The sequence below is a fragment of the Camelus bactrianus genome, chromosome 31 (assembly GCF_048773025.1).
Source record: "Camelus bactrianus isolate YW-2024 breed Bactrian camel chromosome 31, ASM4877302v1, whole genome shotgun sequence".
Classification (NCBI taxonomy): domain Eukaryota; kingdom Metazoa; phylum Chordata; class Mammalia; order Artiodactyla; family Camelidae; genus Camelus; species Camelus bactrianus.
The window spans coordinates 18,870,764-18,896,094 of record NC_133569.1 but is presented as its reverse complement, the minus strand read 5'-3'; the positions used below and the strand labels follow the sequence as shown (position 1 = coordinate 18,896,094).

General features: G+C 38.3%; 1 protein-coding gene across 1 annotated transcript in view; it reads right to left on the bottom strand.

Moving 5' to 3' along the window:
- Positions 1-1,852: 1,852 nt before the first annotated feature.
- The window catches only part of KCTD9 (potassium channel tetramerization domain containing 9), a 29,781-nt gene continuing 6,302 nt past the window's right edge, over positions 1,853-25,331 (bottom strand). Inside the window, exons 2-12 of the mRNA XM_010948357.3 lie at positions 22,010-22,131; positions 19,492-19,535; positions 16,011-16,107; positions 15,349-15,407; positions 15,016-15,144; positions 11,325-11,392; positions 11,139-11,234; positions 10,304-10,453; positions 6,814-6,919; positions 5,948-6,081; positions 1,853-3,747 (exon numbers count right to left, since the gene is read on the bottom strand). Of these exons, the coding sequence (XP_010946659.1) occupies positions 3,631-3,747; positions 5,948-6,081; positions 6,814-6,919; positions 10,304-10,453; positions 11,139-11,234; positions 11,325-11,392; positions 15,016-15,144; positions 15,349-15,407; positions 16,011-16,107; positions 19,492-19,535; positions 22,010-22,131 (1,122 nt within the window). The 3' untranslated portion in view covers positions 1,853-3,630. The remainder of the gene's footprint in view (positions 3,748-5,947; positions 6,082-6,813; positions 6,920-10,303; positions 10,454-11,138; positions 11,235-11,324; positions 11,393-15,015; positions 15,145-15,348; positions 15,408-16,010; positions 16,108-19,491; positions 19,536-22,009; positions 22,132-25,331) is intronic.

Genomic DNA, 25,331 nt, shown 5'->3' with positions numbered 1-25,331 from the left:
ATTTCTTGTTTGGTGGACTTTTAAATGATGGCCATTCTGACTGGTGTGAGGCGATACTTCATTGTAGTTTGGATTTGCATTTCTCTGACAATGAGTGATACTGAGCATTTTTGCATGTGCCTATTGGCCATTTGTATGTCTTCACTGGAGAAATGTGTAGTGCCATTCTGACATGAAGTGGTAGAATCCCATCTCACTATGATAAAGGCAGTGAGAGGTTGGTTTTCAACAAGAGTCCATTATGTTTGAATGGGTGTTTGTTTAAACTGTCCAGCTGATTTCCTGTTTGCTGGAGGAGATGCGCTTCTGACAGTGACTGCTGCTCAAGCAGATATGGTCTTTCCTTAGGGCTCCTGAACGGGGAGGTGAGACTGCTGATCCTTATTGTCACATTAATCACTTATCTCTGGTTAAGCATCACTGGATTTCTTGTAGGTTATTTCTATCAGTTGGTATTAAATTTTTGAAAAATGCTTTGAAATTTTTAGATGAACGTAGCCACATGGTCTATGAATTCGTTCGATACGCTTCATGCCTGCAAAGTCGGCCTTAGCATGGCCATAGATCTCAAGGGCAAAGCCAAACTTGTCTTATTTTCTACAGCACACAAATAGGGTATCAAACAAATATGCAATGAATGGAACTTGGATGTTTAGTGACAAACTTAGATCGTTTTCATAGCTCCAAGGATGGAGCAATTGACCATGAAGCTGAATTTAGTAAATTGGGTTTAAATAATTGGATGTCTATAATTATACATTTTCCCCCTAAATTTAGAAATTTCCCAAATTTTGAAGTATGGCTTTAGAGAGAAAATGGCTTTTCAGCATCAAGGGATGCACCTCAAAAATAGTAAAATGGAACAAAAATGATTTAGTAATCTTGCTGAATGACAGATGGAAACCTTTTTTGTCCTGATGTAAAATCTCAGCAGGATGGACTCATGAACTCCTGCTGACATATCCAAGGTTGTGAAAAGGTTTTAGAGAATTAATCCTTGCATAAGATGCTTCATACGGAAAGTAACGTTAACTGCTTTTCTTTGTAGAGTGGTACCTTTTAAAGATAGTACTTCCTTGGAGAGTTAAGAAAATTCTAGGGCTTTTCGTATGTTAAAGATGATTTAAAGTTGACTTGGGGTAGATTTACTTGCAATTCATAAAATGAACAGTTGGAGAAAATATTCCAAGTCTGGATTTATGACAGTAAACTTCTTAAGAAAATGGATTTACAATATTTCCTACTAAAATGTCAAACTGTAGTTGAAAGACTGGATTACAGCATAATATGCATCGCTTTAAACAATTGCACGAGTACTGAATTTTCTGTGTGGATACTTAGGTAATTTAGGTTAAACCTTTTTCTAGCCCTTTCCCACCCCTCCCCAAACAACTCTGTTTTTACGTAAACTAAACTACGTGTAGTAACGTGTCTCATTGCTAGGGTTAATGGAAGTTTTACTGTTTTGAAATGTTCCCTCCCTCCCTCCTTAAACTCCTTTCTCCTAGTTGTCAGCTGAGAACATTTTAGGGGCATTGTGTTTAACCAACCTAATAAAGCTAACTGGCCCTGTTCATCAAAGGAAGTAACACAAATTAAATGAATTACCGGAAGACAGTCTTTTGTTCAGCATTAATAAAACGTCTCTGTCTTGTTAGCTTGGCGGACTTTCAGAAAAGGATCATAAAATAATCCCGCATAGAGAAATAACTAAAGGCACCGTCACCTCCATGGTACGTGTTACACTGTGCTTCCTTTTCCTCCCAGCCCCTCAGGCTTGGTCTTCAACACAAATTGAAGAAACGTAAGCAAAATCTGGAAGGTGCTGATTTTCAAAAGCAAGACAAGAAACTCCTTTTCAACATTTCACATCATTTATTAATGCAGTACACATTAGATCCAAAATCTGCATTTTCTAAGCATACCGTGTTTGGATCCTTCAGATTCTTCTGCAGTTTTAGTTATGTCTACAGAGGTACCCTTAAGTGGATGGACAACACATTGTATAATTATTGAAAATATAGTACAGAGTGAAATGATTTAAATATAATTTAGGCACATATTGATTATGAAAATAGATCTCTCTCAATACAATTCTTCTCTGTCTTGGTAAAAATGATAAAGCAAAGAAAATAATTCATTTCTGAAGTTGCTTTCCTTCACCTGTAAAGGTCTGCTGCCCTCCCGCTCTGCAATTGTACCCTTTACTGTTCAGGAAAGCGTTGCATATGTATGTATAGGATAAGCTACGTAAATATTGAAGACATGTCATTCTCCCAAAGGAGATGAAGTGGTTTTTAACGATTCCTTGCCTCAAACTGGTAAGTCTGTAGAATTCAGAACCCATTTGGACACAGCTTACATCCCTGCTCTTGTGGTAGACGTAGGGACACAGGTCACGAGTAAACGCAGGCCCTAACCCTGCTTCTGCAGAGATAATGATGCAAGAAAACCAGGCTAAAATTCGCTTAAATCAGAAATGTAAGAACCACAGGTGCTGAATGATTGGTTTTACATCTTGGACCAGCCCAATGCCTTTAAGTTTTTTTTGATAACTCTAATGCAACTGTCAGTTTAGAAGCCCTCGTTCTCCATTGTAGAGTTTGAGCTACAATTATAGTATGTTGACTCCTGAAAGATGGATTTGCCGTAGTCATTCACATTGTATAGCTTTGACTGCAGTGGATTGGGATTTGATACCTACATCCAGGCTGGCCCCGTTTCAACTATAAATGAATGATACTCACGCACCTTGGCTTTTTGGTTTTCAACTATCTTCCTACGCTTGTTTTGACTGTACAGGAGGAAACTAGCCAGTAGTGTAAGTTGATAAAATTGCCTGGTCTGGCAGTGAGTGGAACTTGCTTAGAATGAAATCCTCAAGAATGTGCATTTAAAAGCTGCAGCTACAGGTAAATCCTTCCTCCATCTGGAGAGGTCCACTGTAACTTCAGCTGACAGTGATGTATAATGATGTCTTTCCTTCCACTCTGTCTCAATCAGTAACAGAGGATTTCTTTAATTTAGCTACTGTTTTGTTCTTTAAAAAAAAAAAATTAACCTGAAAAGAGAGCCTTGGGGAGTCTGATCTCACCATATGCACATGGGTGGCAGGTATTTAAAGTACGGGAGGCGTCACTAAAGCTATTTGTAAACCTGAACCACCTTTTCAAAATTTTCATAAAGTTTAACAATTTAAATATCCATACTGCATCTAGAGAGTCAATAAATATAGTTGCATATGTTGTGCTTTTCATAAATTAAAATCCTCAAATGCGTCTCAAACCAGAATGGTATTTCCACAGCATGCCTATGTAAAAGCAAATAAAAGAGATACTATATTCCTGGTCCCAAAGCCAGGCAAATCCCCCTACTCCACTCAAAAGGCAGCACGCTAATCTAGCTTCCCTACATCAGTTAAATGAGTGCTTCTCTGTTAAAATCAGAATGTGGGGGGAAAGTGACTTTTTCCCCCTTATGCACCGCTGAGAACAAGCGTAATCCTCTAAATGTTTTTTTTTTTTTCATTCCCTCACAGTGTTATTTCTTCTAGACAACTGAGTGGGTGGAGAAAGAAAAGTGGTAAGGAACACGTTTTTCACCGTGAGCGTCTTCCTCCAGCCTTAAGTCTCATCTGACACTCTGTGACATGTGTAGTGGGGTCAGCATCTCTTCAAAGATGGCGCCCTTCACGTTGGAACCCCTCAGGTTGGCTTCTTGAAGGTCACACCCAGACAGGTCACAATTCTGCAGGACAAAAACAATATGCACCATTTAAGAGGTCAAATTGATTCCTGGGCACGTAGGAAAATGTTCCTACGTAGTAACTCAGTTATTTCTAGGAAACTTCCAGAAGCTTTGGAAGAAAGTCAGGTTTTCTCCTCTCCAGTTGATGCTCAGGCTGACCACCACAAACGTGTACAAAGGTTGACAACGAAGCATGTCCCTTTTGTTCACGTATTTTAGCATCAGGCATTTAAAATCCAGATGGGCTCCAACGCAGTCAACAGTATCTAAACAATTTCACCACAGTCCATGAACAACGGGCATGGGGGGTGGGGAGATGGCTTAAAAGAATCTCAGAGAAAGGGATTTTGCTTAATGATTAAATTATGTAACAGATTTTTTCCATTCCCCAGCCCTGACATTCTTAGAGCAGGGAACTGCCTTATTTTAAACCCCAAAATTACTTGCACAGTTCACTGGGTTTGAACAAATGTATACAACTGCAACCCGCACCACGACTGGGAGCTGCTTTCAGATTTCCCTTGAGATCAGGGAGTGAACAGATGAGACAGGGGTTTTGGCTGAGTCCCCGGGGATGACGGAGACAATGGTTAGAGATGCGGGCGACTGCACATGATCTTCTAGGGTAAAACGTCAGCGGCTGCGCCTCAACAGTCAGCCTGGTTAGTCGGCGCCACCAGTGAGATTAGAGGGAGGCTTTTTGCTACTGAACCTCACTGACTACATGCTAACTAAAGCCAAGGGAAAAAACCCATCATCTTGGGTGACAGTAACAAATCATAAACATTTAAATAATTGTGCTTAGAATAGGTTTATACCTTCGGCCTCAGGCTGGTTCTTTTTGCCTTTAAGTTTACTGGGGGGCCTGCTACTATGCTAAGAGCTATCAAGAGAACAAGGAGAAAACACTAAAAAAAAAAATTCAACAGCACACTGAATGTTGACATACTGTTCTCTACAACCCAATCTGTGCCAGACTTTCTTGTATAGGGCTGTACTATTCAATAAGATAGTCCCAGCCACATATGGCTGTTTATATTTAAATGAATTAAAATTAAATAAAGTTTGCAATTTGCAGCAACATGGATGGACCTTGAGATTATTATATTAAGTAAGTCAGACAGAGAAAGACAAGTATCATATGGTATCACTTATATGTGGAACTGAAGTAAAAAGGGATACAAATTTTATTTACAAACCAAAAAGAGACAGACATAGAAAACTATGGTTACCAAAGGGGGAAGGGCTGGGGAGGGATAAATTAGGAGTTTGGGATTAACAGATACACATTACTATATATACAATGGGTAAACAACAAGGACCTACTATATAGCACAGGGAATTGTATTCAAATTCTTGTAATAACATATAATGGAAAAGAATCGGAAAAAGCAATGTATATGTGTAACTGAATCGCTTTGCTGTGCGGCTGAAACCAACATTGTAGATCAGCTACACTTCAAATAACAAAATTTTTTTTTTTAAATTAAAATTTAAAAATCAATCCCTCAGTTGCACTACCCACGTTTTAAGAGCTCAGCAGCCATGTGTGGTTGGGGCTGCTGGACTGAGCAGCACAGGCATAGAGCATGCCCGTCTTTGCAGAAAGTGCTGCCGGACACTGATGGCGCAGGCCTAGAACAACTACTGAGTCCACTAGCTGAGCCTGCAAATCAAGATGGCAGACAGAAGACAATGATGACAAAGACGGCTGGACAAAATTATAATCTCAGGTTGAGATTCTAAAAGAATATGATGCCAGTTTAGAACAGGCTTTCCCTTAAACCTGATTTCAAATTCAGATCTCATTTAAATTTCTCAGGTAGCTCAAATAATCCGGCCCCATAATTACTAATTCTGTTTGGAATTAGAACTTAAGAAAAATACAACTGACTGGATTAAAAAAGCATCTGTCAAACTCACCTACTTGAGGGAGACCCAAGGAAAAGAGGAGAAATGAAATCAACTCGGACTGAATGCCAGATGAATCATCAAATCTGAAACTGGTACCTGTTACCTGAGGTAACCCAATCCTGCTCTGGAATTCAGATTTGTTTAAACAAGCAGTTGAAAGCATCAGTTGGGCTGGCATGTTTCCTGGCAGTTGTGATCAGCCAACCACTTTGTTTATGATTTCAATACGTTCTGCAGGAGCTACTCAGAAATTCTAGATGAACAAAAACTCAACGTGGTAACTCACCTCTAAGTCAGTTCCTGCCAGAGTCGCTCCTCTGAGGTTACAGTTCTTCAACTTCGCGTTTTTCAAGGTAGCAACTCTCAGGTTAATTCCTGTCATTTGACTTCCTTCCATATCCACACCTTTCAGATTAGCACCTACAGGGAATATTTTTAGGCGTCGTTGAACGTAAAAGCATTTAAAGTCATCTACCTTCAAAAGATGCAAGATGGCTTAATGGGAGGTGAATAACCTTTGGAACCTTTGGAAATGACTGAATGATAAATCTCAGTCTCTCAACCAACATACATATACAAGGAGTTCTTTGTTAACAGTCTGTTTGCTTATACTATGAATTAAGAATGTTTTAGTCTGTATTTTTGAGGGAGGAATTCAATTCAGACTTAGGATAATTAGCAGTTTTATAATATGGCTCTGAAAGTTCATGGCAGTGGAGGTTAAGTACTATGTCTTCTAATTATGCAAGTAAACAAAGTGACCAGTTCAAGAACACAACAGAGCAACAAAACAGTACATTCAGAAGTGACAAAAAACTGCCTGGCTTTATGTAAACCGAAGTTCTTAATTTTGGTCCTAAAAAAGTTTGCCGTTGTCTGAAAGTTTAAGATTTTGATACTTAATTCTCCGACTGAAGCCTCCTTAAGTATTGGAGGCCAGATTTCCAAGTTCTCCTTGTTGGTTAGCATGACGGAAACCAAGCAACGGCTTAGCTTTTTGCAGATTCTCTAAGTGTGATGACAGGACGGAGTAATCTGCCTCCCTTCCCTGTGGTTACCATGCTTTCACCAGTAACAGTTATCCTGCTGGCTTTTCTCTTACTGGTGTGTTTTCACCTTAGAGACGGTAATTACAGATGCAGTTTCTCTCACCTTCTAAATTGGCTTTGAGACCAGAGGGATCTTCAAAATTGCACAGTTTCAGGGATGCTCCCTCTGCATTAGAACAGAGCATCTTGACTCCCTGGAGATTGGCACACTAGCAAGGGGGAGAGAAAAGTCCATGCATTAAGGTTCAGGGTTTTGTTTGGAATAGAAAAAACTGGCTCAAACAGTAAAAGAAAAAAATTAAAAAGGGAGAAAAAAAAGCTCAGTTCGATACATTCACCATCAATTATTTTCTACTCACAATAAAGACTTTTCCAGTTGAACCCGATAAGAACTGAGAAGTGTTCTTTAAAAATCGTTGTTTTAAAAAAGAAACAGATGCCAAATAAGCAGCAGTCCTTTACATGAAATCTAAAAGAGTGCAGAGAAAGAAGCTGGGGAGTCAGAAGCATGACAGCCCTCTTTCTATTTTTACCAACAGCCCTGGGCACATAAACAGCCCAGCCTATGACAATGTGACCGTTGAAATGTCTGCGTGAGAAAGCATAAGCTTGTCAGGGTCATGGATTTTCCCTTCTTTATTACTGAAGGAATCAATCAATGGAATTCCTGATTCTCAATGTTACTATTACCTACATGTCAAAGGTCAGACTGCGAAGGCCAGCAGTTAAAGCAGTCAGTTAGCTACCAGCACTAGCAAGTTGTTTGCAGGGCCTTTCTGTACCAACCCGAGCACCCAAGCCACAGTACAAAGTGTGAAAAAGCTAGAAGATACATGTTCGAATTTTAAGTTACGCTAATTCATCTCAAAGGATTCAATACCATCAGACCTGAACTCAGACAACTACTAGATGAGGCAGGAAGCTATCTAGAAAGTTGGCATTCACATCAGATCTTCACAAATTGTGGCCACCAGAGTAGATGATGAAGGTAAGAAGTGTTTTAAAAACCGCAGGGCACAACATAAATGATAACTGCAGATCAGTGAAGAAATCTCAAATCCTAAGGCTGACCATGTGATGTCACAGCCACACCCATCAAGAAAAATCCTTGTTTCCTAAGTGCAATTTCCTTCACCTACAGTCAATTCTAGTGACAGCGGAGATAAGCTATAGACCATTTCGGATCACAGATAGCTGACAAACACGTGTGCACTTCCATCCGTGTCTGCTCGTTTAACACGAGGTAGCAGAGCCCTCAGACTAACGAGGAGGATAACGAGGACGTGGAAGGCCCAACGTAACGAAGGGATGGCTGGACTTTATGTACTTGAAGATATGACAGGACAGGAAGCTGGTGCCTGAAAATAAATGTCTCTGGTTCTCTATGGGATGCTGCCAGGTAAAGCAGACTGTAAATATCATCCAAAGTTCCTAAGGTGATTATGTAAGTACCGCCCTAGACTCTAGGCGCTACTGCGGAATCTCACCGAGAAATAAACCTGGAAGAAATTCAGTGAAGTTTTCTGTCTTCAACCACAGAAGCCATTTCACCCTCTATTCGTCCAATAGTAAAGCAGGTCACTGACAGCGAGATCTCAGAACCCAGCTGCTGAGTGAAGCAGCACCACACCTGTAAGAGTTGTGCTGTTCACTGTATCAAGGGGCAGTGGGTTTTGATGGAAGCAGTTAGGTTATTACTGTTTTTCTTTAAAGTATGATAATGATATTGCGATTATGTTTTTAAAATGACTTATCTGAGAGAAAAAATATTTATAGGTGAAAAGAATGAGGTGATTCAAAATAATCTGTGGAAAGGGAAAGACAATACACAATTGTTTATATATGGATATTGTTGAAGCTGAGTAATGGAAGCACAAGGCGGGTTCATTATACTAGCTCGTTTTTGTGTATGTTTGCTATTTTCGAAAGGAAAAAGTCACTAAAAAGAAAAAGGACACAAGGGAAAGAAAACACGTGCCTTAGAGTCTAGTTCCAGCTTTGCTGACAAACTAGCCTTCGGGGCTTGGTCATTCTCCAGGTTTCAGTTTCTTTGTGAGGCAAGGTCATACTCCTCACGGTCCCTTCCGGCTCTCACCACTCTGTAAGTCTGGCACAGGGAACGTGCAGTGGTTTTGTAACAGCTGCATTATTACATCAGCTCCTCCACAGCAGGCGAAAGTCAACGAGGGCAGGTGGAGGGTGTGGAACAAACACCCAAAGGATGCTGCAGGTTAAAGGGCGCGGCTCAGACATGGGCTGCGGACTGGGACAGCCGCAGAGGTCATCTTTGTCGACAGCAGAGCTGGATGGTTTCACAGCCCGTGAGCCCGCAGGGGAGTTCAATAGGAGTGGAGGGGCCATGCAGTGCATCTTGTGCTTAGCGCACACCGTGTTCCTTGGACACCGCAACATCTTCAAGTGCCCAAGAATGAGCGATCAGTTTTGACTTTCACAGCCCGCACACTCTGGGCAATGAGTCTTCAACGTGAGCCATTTTTATCAATAAGTTAAATTTCCCGTTTGATAGCACTTTAGTAAATATCAGTTAAAAAATAAGTATTTTGGCCTTCACATCAATTATATGAGAAGAACAAGTATGTACAGTTAGTACTAAAATTAAAGAGAACTCAAAATGAGTTGTACTGAAAGAGTGGCTGTCTTTTTTTTTTTCCTTTCCCTAACAGAAAAACCAACCAAGCTGCCTCCCGGCATTTCACTATTTAAAAACTAGGTCTCAAGCCTTTCCTTTGTACTGTGAGTCTTTCACTTACTTCACTATCAATTTGATCCTTCAAGATGGAACAAGGAGTGAAAATGACGGAAATGTATGTTGGCAGATTTTGTTATTAAGATGTAAGTTTCGTGGGAAAAATACACTGCAACTAAGGAATAAAGCCCAAATCATGAAATTCAGTAAACATGTATTCAAGGAATACTAAAAGCAAGGTACTATAATAGGTGTTGTGAATTCAAAAGACAGAGACAAGGGCCTTGGTGTTAAGGCATTTACAGCTGTTAGAAGTTAGTAGATTTCACTGTCAGTTTCACATATATCCTCTAACCCCAGATTAACACGGGCAACTGTTATGTAAGTACGTACATACGCATACATACATGCAAACACATACATGCATGCGTGTACAGGGGGAGAGCCGCTGAGAGCTAACGTACACCAACCGATGGACACCATGTTTATTTCAAAATCTCTCTGCCAAACACCCACCAGAGCAATAACATTCTCCCACTCTAGAAATGATGAATAGAAAATTTCAAAGGTCCTTTCCAGTTTTTCCTTAATAGTTCACTGAAAATAGAATTCTGAATAAATAAAGTGAACTAGGTTGAGGAGATAAGGATCTAATTTCAAAATTTAATTCCTTGTTATTTGCTAAACTTTTCAGGTCTCTGTTTAATAAAGGATATCAAAGTTGCAAAACCAACCCACTTCACTTTCAGGGACTTCTGTTTTATCAACTTAGTAAATTAATCTGTTTTCAATAAAAGCTCCCATAAGAGAGAGAATTTCTGCTCTTTGAGACTTGTTCAATAGGCTAAAAATTTAATTTTCTCTTGGAATCAAAAAGGATTCTTACATCAAGCACAGATCCAGAGAGATCAGCTCGTTCAAGATTGGCACAGCAGAGATTAGCGTGGGCAAGATTGCAGCGGCTTAAATTGGCCATTTTAAAGTTAATGTATCGAAGGTCCAAACGAGAAAGATCAGCACCACTGAAGTTTAAGCCCTAAAATTAAAAAACACGAATTGTCACAATATTTAAACCATTTGCTGTATTAAATTTAATTACTATAGTAATTAAACCACCATGTTTTTTTAGAAGCAATTGGCAGTTGAGTCATTCAAATGAAACTTAGACATATAAAATCAGTGTCCTGAATGGGTTCTCAAACTCTATTTACACATAATATTTAGAACGCATCCTGGCTTTACCTCATTTATGTGCAGAAGTTTCTAAGGGGTGATCTCTGTTAGCCACATACCTGTTGATAAGTATTTTTATTAAAGCTGACTGTATTTGAATTATTTTATTAATTCAATAATTCAAGATTATTTTATTTTTAAAAAGTGAGTATTGTGGTTTTTAAAATTGTTAGTGCTGTAATGCTTACAAGTTATCTCCCACTGACTGGCCACACATAACAACTGTACAGACAACTTTTTATTTTAATTGCTGAAATTCTATGCATTACTCAAAAAACTGCTGCATGAGGCATAAACAATAAAAAAGGCCATTATGACTTTTTTTTTTTGCTAACCATTTTAGGACTAAATCACTGCTGTGACCATCATTAATTATATCTTGCATGAAAAAAGAAAATCAGGCAAGAAAGAAATTCCCAGAATAATATTAAACTTCACTCACAGATTTGCTGACACAAGTAAGTCACGTCAAAGTCTCCTTTAATTACCTGGCAACGCAGTTCTGATTTGGTTGGAGTGGCTAGCAGAAATCGGACAAATTCCTTCCGAGATATTGGTGAATGATCTTCTGGTGGTTGAGAATTCTTGAAAAACATATTGATCAATTTAGTGGAGCGTTCCTGGGAGATAGCTACAGTAAATGGAATATTTGCCTAACGTCAAAAGAGCCTTACCTTTATCGCTACTTCTAGGTGTTCAATCAGTGAGTCGATCCCAAAAAACCTGGCTTCTTCTAACACACCTATCATAATAAAAACGATCTGAGTTTATAGAATGCTCTTCATTTTATTATTTATAGAATTCTTTGTTAAATTCTCACAATAGAAGTGAAATTCAAAAAGTAGGCTATCCATCAACATAGGAGAAAGTAACTAAGGTTTAGAACATATAGAGAGAATATTTTAAAATAAACAAATATTTACATATAGCAAAAAATAAAACTAATGATTTAGAATGAAAAATTTCAACATTTCAAAATTATTTCTGAAAATTACTTTAAATAAGGTCACAGGCAAAAAAGTCCTAATATCAGACATTCCTAAAATAATTGATACAGTGATTGGTGAACCCAGCAATCAACATTGCACTGACTTTTTCAATGAAGCACATCTGAATAGGTTTGTCACAAATCTCTTTTACTTACTGAATAAAAGTAACCCAGCCTCAAAGCAAAAATTAAACGTATAATTCAGAAACCTTTTTTTAATAGGAGAATCAATTTTAAAAAATGATTTCTATGTGATAAAAGGGATTTTATCTATCATTTACTTTTCTTAATTTGTAAAGAAAACAAAAACAAAAACAAACTGTACATTCTCCTGGTGGCTTGGTATATATGCTTTCTCACAGCCGTTAGTAAACATCTTCATCAGAGTACGTGGGAATAAATCTGGAATCCACTCTCCTTCAAATGAGGACCTCAGCTGGCTGAGTCCACTTGAAAACTACTAAGATCTCAGAAATCAGAGAAATAAGAGATATAATCCTTCCCTTCAGATGGTTCCAAGCTAGTAAGAGTGTAGGAAGAGAAAACCACAACACTTATTTGGGAAGGTTATGATCTTTTCTGGAAAGACCCAACTCCACCTTCAATATTCCAATTGCAAAACAAAGGTCACGTGATGGACAGCACACCACTCAGGGCCGCCCAGGCCCAACGCCATCCACCCGCACCAGAGTGGCTTCACCCTGGGTTCCTCACTGTCTGTTCCTGGCAAACACATCACAAGAGGGGTTCCGCTGGGCCCCGTGCTCAGTAGGCCAAGATCTTCTGAGTAAGTCAGGACCTCTCAGCAAATGTGGTAGAGATTTTTGCCCCCCTAATCTTAGGTTCAGAACTTAATCTTAAAAACTTCCAGAAAAGCCTTAACACAGAAGGCACCCATGGGAGACAGTTGAGGAAGAGAAGGAGTATTTAGTGTTTTTTTTTGTTAGCACCGGCACACCTTGGACTTGAATCCCAGCGCTCCAGTTTTTCGTCTTACAGAAGCTACTTCATTTCTGCCTTAGCTCATTTGCACATTTGTGAAATGGGGATATTATGACCTTCCTTGTGAAGTTGTCAAAGTGTTAAAAGAGATAACCTGTATGTATTGTCTGGTAAAATGCCTGGGCCCCTGGTAGGTCCTCAGTAAATGATCACCATGATTATTATTAGTATATTAGTATATGATGATATGTGTTAATATATAAATAAATAATTATTAAATTATATGTTTTCTGACACTTGGGAATGTTCTCTTTTTACTTTATCAAATTAGGTTCAGAAAATTCATGTTAACTTAACAGAAATAAATACTGAAATGCTAGAAAAGTTCTTGAGTTGGGAGAATACTTGGATTAAGGTGAGATTTAGGGAGGAGGTAGGGAAAAGCTGATTTAAATCAGGGAAAGAGGATTTTGAAGACAAATGCAAGAAAAGGAAGACAAGCGTCACTGGAAAAAGACAGTCATTAGGGGTCGGGGACAAAGGGGGATCATGAAGGTGAAAACATACTCACCAACGAAAACACAAATTAGGAAGGACAAGAAACGAGGTGGGGGGAAGAGAAATGAGTTACTATAGATTATTTCAAAGCACGTGATTGCTTGGGGCAGCTTGTAGCCCACGTAAAGTGTTTGGATGGAAACTGTTCTAATTAAAAACAACACTTTATAAAATGAATCCAGGAGATGCTCTGCCTGCTGAACGACTGAATAAGGAAGAACAATGGCTGGGAAACGTGAAAAGGGAAAACAAGGGAGGCTGGTAAGAGCCCACCTTGCTGAGGTCCGACGTTACTTCCTAGGCAGGGAGGCCCTGAAATGCTATCCGTGACAAGGAAAATTAAAATGCGGTGCCTTCAAAGAACCCACTGGCCATCTAAAGGTGAGGCACGAATGTCCTCAGAAGAGGGTGGCTATGGGAGTGAAAGGCAGCAGACTGCTACAGGTGCTGAAAGGAAAGGCTCTGTGCAAGCGTGCATCGCTGGTTATTTTTATAACAATCGCTGCAGAATGGCTAAAGTGAAAAATTGGCTGTAGAGGGTTTAAAGCAATGGTTGGTAGAAGGTGAAGAAGAAAAGCAACAAGAATGCAGTTATGGACAGTTATGGCGCTAGAGGAAAGGGTCAAACCTTATCATTATTTCTGCAGTGGGTAAGCTCTAAAGGCAATATAAAATCTAATACAACAATAATGCCAGTTATTGAGCGTTTCACATTTCACTACAGAGATTATAAACTAGCAGCCCCCAGGCTGATTCTGATGTGTTTGGCATGTAGTGTTTTGAAAATCAGAAGACTTCATGTAAAATTTTAGATTTCCAGTTTTTCTTTTAAAATCAAGTTTTTGGTTTTTTTTAAATCAATCTTTTAAAACCCTGAGTCCACATACCCCCGTGACAAAATCTGTGGAGGGTGCACTCAAGATCACCACGTTCCCACCACTCCTGAGGTCAGACCAGATTCAGGCATGTGGAGGCCTGTGAGCTGACCATGCAGCCACTGCTTTGTAAGTTAAGGGCTGTCGTCCACCTTGTCTCCACGGACCTTCACAAAAATCTGTGATATGGTCAGGGATCAGGGTATTTTTAATGCTGAGGTTTCAAAGGGGACTCAGAGAGACTTCCCCCAAGTTAATCTTCTAATAAGTGGTAGAATCAAGATTCTAATTCAGTCTTATGACTCTGAAGTATAATTTCCTCTTCTGAATGGGAAGGTCCATAACTGAACCCAAGTGACAGTCACCATTCAATTGAAAATACAACAACAAAAAATAGATAAACAAGTTAATACAGTATAGCACAGGGAAATATATTCAATATCTTGCAGTAGCTCACGGTGAAAAAGAAAAAGAAAATGAATATATGTATATTGATGTATGACTGAAGAATTGTGCTGTACACAAGAAATTGACACAACATTGTAAACTGACTATAACTCAATAAAAAAAGTACAATGACAAAATCCTTTAGAATCCTCACTGATACAATCTAAATCTTTTAGAGTCCTTACTGATAAATCTAAATCTATTTAGAATGTAAAAATCAAAATTTATGGGTTAGAGATATACCTGGAAGACTATCTGTGCCTACGTACTCCTATACAAATAAAAACATTCAGTTTTATTTGTTTTTAAGCTTTTTTGGGGGGGGATAAACAGGTTTGTTTGTTTATTTAAACAGAGGCACTGGGGATTGAACCAAGGACCTCGTGCACGCTAAGCTCACAGTCCACCACTGAGTTATACCCTCCCCCCAAAAACAGTTTTTAAAATGGAAAAGATACTTTCACTATGTGAAAATACACTATATGACTAAGCAAGTGAAAACAAAATAAAAATCCTAAACTTACAAAACTGTGAGAAATTATACTGACAACTCACCCAATAAATTAATACCATCATTTACAATGAGCTGTCCGTGACGCAGGTAGTTCAAAATGGGTTCAAAGTACTCAGGACTTCGGTCAATTAAGAAGGCTCCTCTATGATCTTGCTTATTTCCCCAGACGCCTGTGTGACCATGAAAACGAAGAAAGCCCCCCCCATAAACAAAAGACAAAGTTAGAAATTTATGGAAGGGAAATTATGCAATATGCCAGTAACTTTCTACTCTTGTAAAAATTACTGACAGCATTAAAAAGCACAGGACGACAGGGGTTATTACAGCTACAAAAAAGAGACCAAGTGTGAGAACCAGGTGCTTGCTGTACTCACCTCTGTCCTTGAACATGTGGGCCAGCATACTGTCGGGCTCTTTGTTCACTAAAGTGCTCCTAAGAAGTCAGGGGAAAAAAATGGGTTTCTTCATTTGTCTTTATAAACAAACATATTTAAGTCAAGCGTCTATTTGATGCCAGCTGCTTTCTCAAAAAGAGGCATGCTATAACCTGGGAGGAATGATGCCGGGAGACAAAAAATGTCCCCTACGTTGCAATTTATCAAAATCCCTCCTAATTTGGCACTTCCTTTGACCCAAATACTGGCTTGGTTTCCTTTCACTGAAGCGCTAATCTGTCCTATAGCAAGCTACATGAAACAATTTTCTTGATCTAAACTTACATTGTCCTGACCCCTTAGTATAAGCAGTTGTAGTCTCTGCAGATTTCAGTGCTGTTAATTTTTCTCTTGCGTTGCATGTATGTTACTCAGTATTGAAAAAGCATATTCTAAAACACTAAATTCATGCTTTTCCTGCTTTCTCTGGAATGACAAGTGAGCTACTTTTCTACTCTTTTGTTAAAAAAAAAAAACTTTCTAAAAATTGGTTTCAAATCACACAGGATATTTAGGCAGCACTGAACTATCTAAGGAAATCAGCCAATTAAAGGGAAGAACCAACAGGACATGGTGTCCTCTCGGCACCCACGTGCACTTACCGTGTCGTTGTAAAGTACCGCCCTCCAACGTTTAACGTCAGCCAGTCTGTGTGGGCTCCTGACAATCCTTCAGGTGGTTTAGAATCTGTCTGAGGATCTAGAGATGACATACAGGAAAAAAAACAAAAACAAAAACATCAAGATTGGGGATCTGGGGAAGATGGCAATAGCATTATTTTTTAAACTAAAAGCACACGTTAAGAGCATGACAGAGCTACTCGCACGCAAGCCCCACAGCCACAGACAGCATCTAAAACACAGCCAGGGGACAGATATTCCCACCAGCACCGACAGCCAGAAGACAGCGTGGTGTCAGCATCCCTGACAGAAGAAGCCGGGAGAAACAATGGAGTATGTGATGAACGTACGAACTCCAAATTAATCTGTAAATACTCACTGCAAAACTCAGCTACTTGAGAAAAGAGGACTGAAAGCGGAAGGGGCAGGCCCAGTCCAGCCACAGGTGATTCAAGTAGTTTGTAGTAAGATTTGAAGAAGCTGGAAATGAACTCTCAACACCCACCAGCCAAAAACCCGCATCTAGGACAAAGCCCCAGACTAAAGATACGATGTTGGGAAAAGAATCCAAGTTGAACAGATCAGAGGTGAAAGAAAAAGAAGCTGAGGTAAAAGTCAAAAAGGTCTAACAGAACCAAAATACATCAGAAGGTGATTTCCATATTTTTAATACTTCACAGGAACAACAGAAAAGGGAAATCTAGAGCCATGAAATCAGAAAAACTTTCCTAGGTCAGCCCTCCCTTCTCCAAGTTAAGGAAAGCTAATTTCATGTAAAAATGAACAGAAAATGCCATACAAAATTATTAAAAGAACAGCAAGAATTACATCCCTGTAGCCAATGAAAATATGCCAGAAAGAATTGCCCACCAAACAGATAAACTATAATCTAATATTCCAAAGATGCTAAAAGAAGTACATCATCCAAGGTATGAAAGAACAAACAGAATCACAAAATTCAGAGAAGAGGCACGAGAACTCAGGAGAGATTAGAAATAAAAAGGAACACCATTTCGGAAATGAAGGTTAAATTCGAAGAAGCAGAAGAATGAAAGAACACAGAGATAGCGCCTTAAGGAAAAATGACGAAAAAGAGGAAAACTTCAAAAATCAAAAAGAAATAAAGAGAGTAAAAGAATTTCATAGATTTCAAATACAGAAGAAAGTGCAGGAGATCCAACATATATACAATAGGAGTCCTTAAAGAAGAAAACCAAAGTATGGTGACAAAATGCACGAAGCTCAAGAAAACGTTCCTTAAAAAAAAAAAAAAAAGTGAACTACGTATGGAAAGGGCCCACCACATACCTGAGAGAATCAACCTAGAACACCCAGAAATAGTTTACTAAAATTACTGTACTTTAAAGAAAGAGAATAATCCTTTGGGTAACTTACAAAAAATATTCACTTATGAAAGATCAGATTTTTTTTTGACACCAACACTCTATGCCAGAATAAAACAGAGTAACATATTTAATATATTTAAAGAAAAATAATGTGAACCAAGGATTTTTTTTAACAACTTAATTGAGGTATAATTGATACACTACAGACTACGCATATTAAAGTTTGCAACTTGTTCAGTTTTGACATATGATTTTAGACTAGCCAGACTGACTTTCAACTACAGAAGCCACATGCAAGGTGTCAGAGAACACGGTTCTCACAAGTTCTTTGTAAAGAATCTACCAGAGAACAAGTTGCAGACAACTACTGGAGGCATCAGCCTAAGGGCTGGAGAAGTAAAGTTAAGTAGTAGTTTTAAGGGAGACAGTAGAGTATATAATGGTGCATCTGTATGTGTGTGTGTGTGTGTGTATATATACACACACATATATATACATGCATATATACATCACTGTATATGGTATACAGTAATAACATTCTGACAATGGAGAAACAATACAATTATTTTTTAAGTAAGGAAAGAAAGGAATGAACATATTAAATGTTTACCTGTCTTTAGTAGTCTTATTGGTACTTGACGTATTGAGATTGTTACTGAAACTTCTATGTTTTTTGTGTAGGATGAAGTACTTATGTGACATTATAGTTCCGTCATGCCCTATGTCCCTGAAAATCAGGATTACTGATATGCAAGAAAGGAGATCTAGATGTAAGACAGAAGCAGTTAAATAAAAAACCCTATAATCCTAGTTATTAACCAAAGTATTAGTGTGAACCCATGAGATATTTTATCTACGTGTTATATATGATATAGAACTTTATATTTCTTATATGTGAATTTTATCTGTAGCTAGCTATGTATTTCCAACTCTGTCCACCAAAAAGCCCAATGATGAGGATAAAATCAGTAGCAATGGGCCTCCCTAGCACCAGGATTGTGTCTTGAAATGACATTTCCCCCTAAAAGAAACCAAGGCTTCTTGGAAAACACACTGATCTGGGTTTAGAATAAGAGAAGTTTAAGACAAACACTTTGGTATTACAGGTAGTAAGGGAACTGTGAAAGATTAGTGGGGTTGTGTGAAAAGGACAAGGGCTGAAGGGATTTCCACTGGCCCAAAGGAAAATAATCTGGGTATCAATAAACCCAGAGGATGAAAACATACCAAGGATTTTTAAATCCAAAAGTTCATAATGATAAAACTAAAATACGTACTAGTTAGTACTTTTTATTTTGTGGTTTGTTTGTATGCATGCAATGAACCAATTAAGTGACCACTGCCTGCTAACCACTCTGTTGGGCTAATGGGTAAAAAGACGAGAAAAAAGTTTTGCTCACAGTTTTAAGGCAGAGATAGAGAAGACTATGCACTTACTTCTAAGTTGGCAACTGCCTGTGTGATGATCCAGAGAACTACCTCCATTCACCAAATACCATTATTGTGATGGCTTAAAAAAATACTTAAATATTCAGGGTGTGATTGTCTGGAACTAAATATATCAAATATTCATTAAAGAGTATTTACCTTTTTTAAGCCTCGGGCTGTATTTTTTGAGGTATACACTGGAGAAGCTTTCTTCCAAAGGAAAGGGTATAGTACGTGTATGTGTGGATGTGAGCGTGGTTGACACCAAGTCATTTTTGACTGATTTGACTGCTATGAATGATTGGCAAACATTAATTCTGCAAGCAATGCATGCTTAAAAATATGTAACAACATTTTGATTACTATCAAAGAGAAATTTCAAAACAAAACAGCTATCTAAAATCAAAACTACTCTGTCATATTTAATGAATATGTGCACACCCATAGCATTTTAAAGGCACGCAGAAGATGGGGTATCCACATTGAAATATGATCATACAATTCAAATCAAAGATTTACTTCCACAGCCCCCTCCCCCCACCCCGATGCAGAATCAAGAAAAGTATGAAGAGCTGAATGCGGCCACAAGATACTTTTAAGTGTTAAGCTTAGTAAACCTATGAAAAATATTTGCCATTTCATCTTTTTTATTTCAGCAGACAAAACTGGCTTTTAAGGATGTCACTTACCAATAAATGGTTCTCCTTCACACACAAACAAAACATCATCATCCCTGGGGAAATCAAAATTTAAAAAGCCACCATCAAAATCCAGAAATCACAGTAATTATCTGTTGACTAGAGGAACTATTCCTTAGAGTAAATGCAGAAGACGGCAGAACCTATGAATCTATATTGCAAAGAAGCTAACTGAATTTCCAGTGCTTTTTGTTTAAACCCAGGTCTTTTAAGCCTCTTCCTGCTCCAAAATTCTACGATGCTATGAGGATGGAATGAGCTAAACTAGACACTCGTTTTAAAGAGATAAATTTGCCTAGGATATTTGAGAAACAAAAACAAAACCCAAACAAACCAAAAACCACTATTGTGGTAACTCACTAGTGAGTTAACACTACCTGACATTCTATTTTATTTAGCAAATTTTCACCAAAGCAGGTCTCTGTGATGTTTATAAAATTCAGACAAGATCCTGCACATGAAGGTACTTTTGAAATGCAACAAAACAAAACCCACTATACAAATTATGTGAATTTAGTTTCTTATCAATTGAAGAATATACTATTATGCTCAAAGGATAGGATTAAAGCTGCAGACAACTCTTCTCTTTTTTTTTTTTTACTTTAGTTCTGTAACTCTAAATAAATTATTGGGGTTCTCTCCCAAGTTATCAGCTGCTTTGTACTTTGGAAAGGGAAATACGTTTCCATACTGAATCTAGGAAGAATATAATTGGAAGTAACTCTGCTGTAAACACTCACCCACTATGCCCACCACACCCCCAAATGTAAATAACTGCCCATAATCCGAAAATCTGGATTATCAGTGTATATCCTCCTCCCCTGGCCCACCTCACCTCACCCCTCCATTAGTATAAATAAATGATCAGACTGTACTGTGAACCACAAATTATTAAACAGGTAGATGTAGATATGATATGATACAATATAATATATATTATGTTTATTTCTTGTCCTAGCTCTTCTTTTAATTGAAGTATAGTTGACACACAATATTATGTTAGTTTCAAGTGTACAACATTGTGATCTGACAAATACGTGGAATGATCACCACGATAAGTCTAGTAACCATCTGTCACCATTCAAAATTATTACAGTGTTATTGAGTATATTTCTTGTACTGCATATTACATTCTTGTGCTTTCTCTATTTTATAACTAGAAGTTTGTACCTCTTAATCCCCTTTACCTACTTCACCCAGTCCCCCTGCTTCCTCCCCTCTAGCAAACACCGGTTTGCTCTCTAAACAGGTAGATACTTTACAGCTCAGAAAGCTTCAGCTATGGCCTTCTTCAATTTTGACCTATGTTGTAGAAATTTTATTTCTGTAAGAATATAAATTATTCCGTAAGACATCACAGGAACACATAGAATTTTTCTTGGAAGCAGACTCTGTCTCTTAAGAAGAAATTTAGGTTGATATAAATTATTCAACAATGTGACCATTATCCATAGAAACTGAAAGAAGCTGGGAGATAGATACTGAAAAACTAAGAAACTCTCCTAATTTATTTGGATTTTAAATCTGTATCTTTGAAGTCTACAATCTTTTTCTACTTGTTCACCATGCCAGTTAACTTTTTAAGACTAGTATCAAAATCTGTTTTCCTCTCATTACCAAAAATCAACTATTAAACCATATGACCTGGGTAGGTCATTTAACCTCTCAGATGTTTAGTTTCCTCATTTATAAAATAAAGGGACTAGAAGTGATTAACTTCAGAGGCAGTATGTTACATTGAAAGGTCTTTCTGACCTGGGTTTAAACGAAAATTAAACTTTGTAAACTACCATCATTTAGATCGTTGTCTTCACACCATCAATTTCAGAAAGTCCATGCTTTGCCAATTGAGAGAGGTAGCTTGTGGGCAAAGCAAAGACAACGTAATCGGCGTAGGCAGTACTTAATTTGTGTTCCTTCTTCGTTGTTAAGCCTCTTCCTGCTCCAAAATTCTACAACGTTCCCACGAGGATGGAATGAGGTGAACCACACACTGGTTTTAAAATATGCCCAGGATACTTAAAACCAAAACCCCAACAAACCAAAACCACTATTGTGGTAGAACACTGGTGAGTTAACTCTTATTTAAAACTCTACCTTATTTAGCATATTTTCACAAAAGTAGGTCTCTGTAGCGTTTATAAAATTCAAAGCATTCTTAGGAAATGAATTGAATAATAAGCAGGAGCATATCAAATTAAACAGAGCAATTAGATTTCTAGCATTAAAAATTCATGTCTCATTAGTTCCATCTCTAGTAACATAAAGCTTCCTCATAGCCACATATGCAAAAAGACTTATCAGTATATTGGAAGGTACTCAGGGTTTTCTATCTGATCAACGAACCAGAAGTCCAAGTTACTTAAATTCCAAAGACCAAATTGTAGGCAATTCATTTGCCAAAAATCCTGCACTGTTAACACTGACTGAGCTACTGCTTAAAGGAAAGAGCACAGCACTGAGAAGCTGAGGGCACGGTGTAGACAGCTTATAAAAAGGTGAAGGTTACCTGATTAAAGCAATGTCATCAATCAGTCCACCTTTCCCATTATACACACTGGTGGCTTTTATGCCGAGTTTATTGCTGGCCACAGAAAGCAAATCAGATAAAGTTCCATAGACAGCAACCACCTGTGAACACACCAGATTAAGTTGAACAACGTATGTAGTGAATTTCGTCACTCACAAATTTGCAAACCACCATATGATAATAAAAAAGACTAAAAATTCAGATTATCATAGAAAAGGAAATTTTGAGAAGTTTTTAACGGTGTCTCTGCTCCTTTTATGACTCAGATTATTTACTTAGCACCTAACACCTCTGAAATTCAAAACTAGAGAAATTGTCTCTAACTAAAAGACAATCTACGATCTTAAGGTACAGTAAATACGGCTCCTCTTCTGAGACTCCGCACCGGAATTTAGAGTCTGACACTTTCTGTCAACTGCAGACCATTTAACCTCCTTGTGCTTCTGTGGCTTTAACTAGAAAGGACGAAAACAGTCACACCTGTACCAGAAGGTGGTCACGAGGAAGAACCGAGTTAACGCGTGGTAAGAGCTTAGTGAAGTCCTGAGACCTATTAAGTCCTTATGATGTTGCTTTCACATTATTCCTTTGTTGAAGGAATGGCGGCTTATTTTTTAAACAGGAGAGATTTACCGTTTATTGTAACATTTACTACATCAACTACCATGTGAACGGTTAACAACTTCCCACCTCGTTTAACTTCAATAATTATTTATATTATTTTATAAAAGCCAGATTTTGGCTAACATTCTAAATACAGCACAGAGCTGGGTTACAATGAGCTGCTCTGTCCCACTTTAAATCAGGCAGTGTGACACTCGTGCAAGACACATGCAATTGCTCAGGCAAGGGGCTGAGACACTCCACAGGTAGTGACTTTTTTTTTGCTCCAATCATAACTGTAACTAAGGGTTCCTAGAGGCTTTGTTGTATAATTGTACCATCATCGGTGAGGATTTCCGAAAGTTATGAATAAAAAGCAGCCGAGGAGCTGAACCTACACCTGCGGCATCAACAGCCACCTGACTTGCCACTGGATACTGGATAAACGTGCCATAGGCAATGAGAACCGGGGCTGGTCCTTTGTTCACTGGTGATGACTGGACTACAGCAGACACAGAATTTTTCATTAAGTAAATGAAGTGAATTAGAGTATGGAGGGGGTTGTTTACCAATAAAGGAGTCTGCAATCTTTTAATAGCTGAGTATGCAGATTCCAGCTCTTTTCTCTTAGATCGTCACCTATGAGAAGTGTTGCAAGCTGGGACATTTTGGGGAAGGACTGCAGGCAAGCACAATTTGAAGGGAACCAGGTGGGTTATTAAATGCATAGCCCAAATGCTCATAAACAGACAAATTGTGGTGTATACACACAATGGAATATTATTCAGCCATCAAAAAGGAATACAATTCTGATACATGCTACCACATGGATGACTCCTGAAAACATTCTGATAAGTGAAATAACCCAGACATATAAAAGGACAAATGTTGTGTGATTCCACTTACATGAGGTACTTAGAAAAGACTAATTCACAGAGACAGAAAGTAGAATAAAGGATATTGGGGCAGAAGGGGCAGTGGAGAGTTATTGCTTAATGGGTGCAGTTTCTGTTTGGGATGATGAAAAAGCTTTGAAAATAAGTAGTGGTGAGGTTAAGCACATTGCAAATGTACCCAATGCCAATGAACTGTACCCTTAAAAATGGCTAGCATAGTAACTTTGATGTTATGTATATTTTACCACGATAAAAAAAAAAATTAACACACAGTACTTGGCCGTGTCTTGCACGCAGCAGACATGCCAGAAATGACTGAAGCCTGAAGAGAACGTGTCCCTCATATTTCCTGTCATTTTTACCTCTGTAACAGAGCCTGGAATTCTAACTATTATTGCAGACCCAAGTTCCTGGGAGAAAAGGAAGAGAAAGTATGCGAGGCGTTACACATAGCAAACCTGGTTGTGCTAAGGCAGAGGGCCTGAGAAGAGAAAACACAGAAAAGAATGTACCCAAAATGCCAAGGAGCCAAGAGACTGACCAAAGCAAATGCAAAACAACTTCTGCAGTCTGGAAACTGACAGGGGAGGGTAAGAAAAATCCTCCTTTCCAACGTCAGCATTCTTGTCATAGCTGCTATCACACTAAGAATTCTCTAGATCTTTCTCTTTCTCCTCTTCCTTATCTTTGCTTCTTATCTTTACATGGTTTTATTACTTTTCACTTCTCTCTCTCAAGCAAACATATCATAAAATGGATAGAAATTTAATATATCTCTATATATTATGCTCCCAGGTTTAAATATTAGAGCATAACACTTTCTATGACTTATTTTTTTTAAAAAAAATACATCCAATTAAATCGTTTTCTACTTCTTTACGTTGACTGGATTTTTCCTGTGGGTCAGGTGTCTCCTGGGGAAAGTAAAGCCCCCTGCCATGTTTGAAAGCTAGCCATAAGCAGCTAACTTCATTACAATTAATTAAAATAAGTCATTCTTTAGTTATACCAACCACACTTCAAGCGCTCAACAGCCACACTGGCTGGTGGTTACATACTGAACGGTGTAAATACGGAATATTTCCATCATCACAGAAAGTTCTGTTGGACACTGCTCTTTATTAAAGAGCAGATTAAAGTGAAGAACAAAGACACAACTATTTTAGTTTTGTCAGGCTTGACCATGCCATGGCAACCCACAGTAACAGTGACACAGTCCAACTCAAACCCTGTTTATCGTTGTGTATGGAAGGCTCACTGGTTGCCATCTTCCTTTTCTTCCCCAGTGAATTCAAATCTGATTATAAGATTTAAAAAAAATACTCAACCCACACATCACACATACGGTTTGGCAAATTCAGGGCATTCAAAGCACCCCAGGTGTTTCTTTGTAGGCTGCAAACTTCTAAGGAGCACATTCTAGATATAAACTGAGTTCACCTTTATTTTGTTACCACTTACATTAGCCCTGACGATATCGAACAAAATGTATCATTTCACCAGTATTTTCTAATCTGATCTTCGATCCAGACTGTAAAGGTTTAATAAAAAATGTTAATTTGTAAACAGTTGTTATTCATTCTGTGAATTTAGGTAACCAACTATCCCTTATAACGGTAATGAGCAGCACTGAAGAAGTCCATCCCTGCGGACTCCCCAAATCTCTGACATGCAGAAAATGACCACAGCCAATTTAAAAAGGACCCCCTTAATTAAGCGTCTTAATATCTGCTTATAGTGGGTCTCTGATAAATGTTTCTTGAATGCCAGATGAAATTTTCATTGCGTTCAGTGTTGAACAA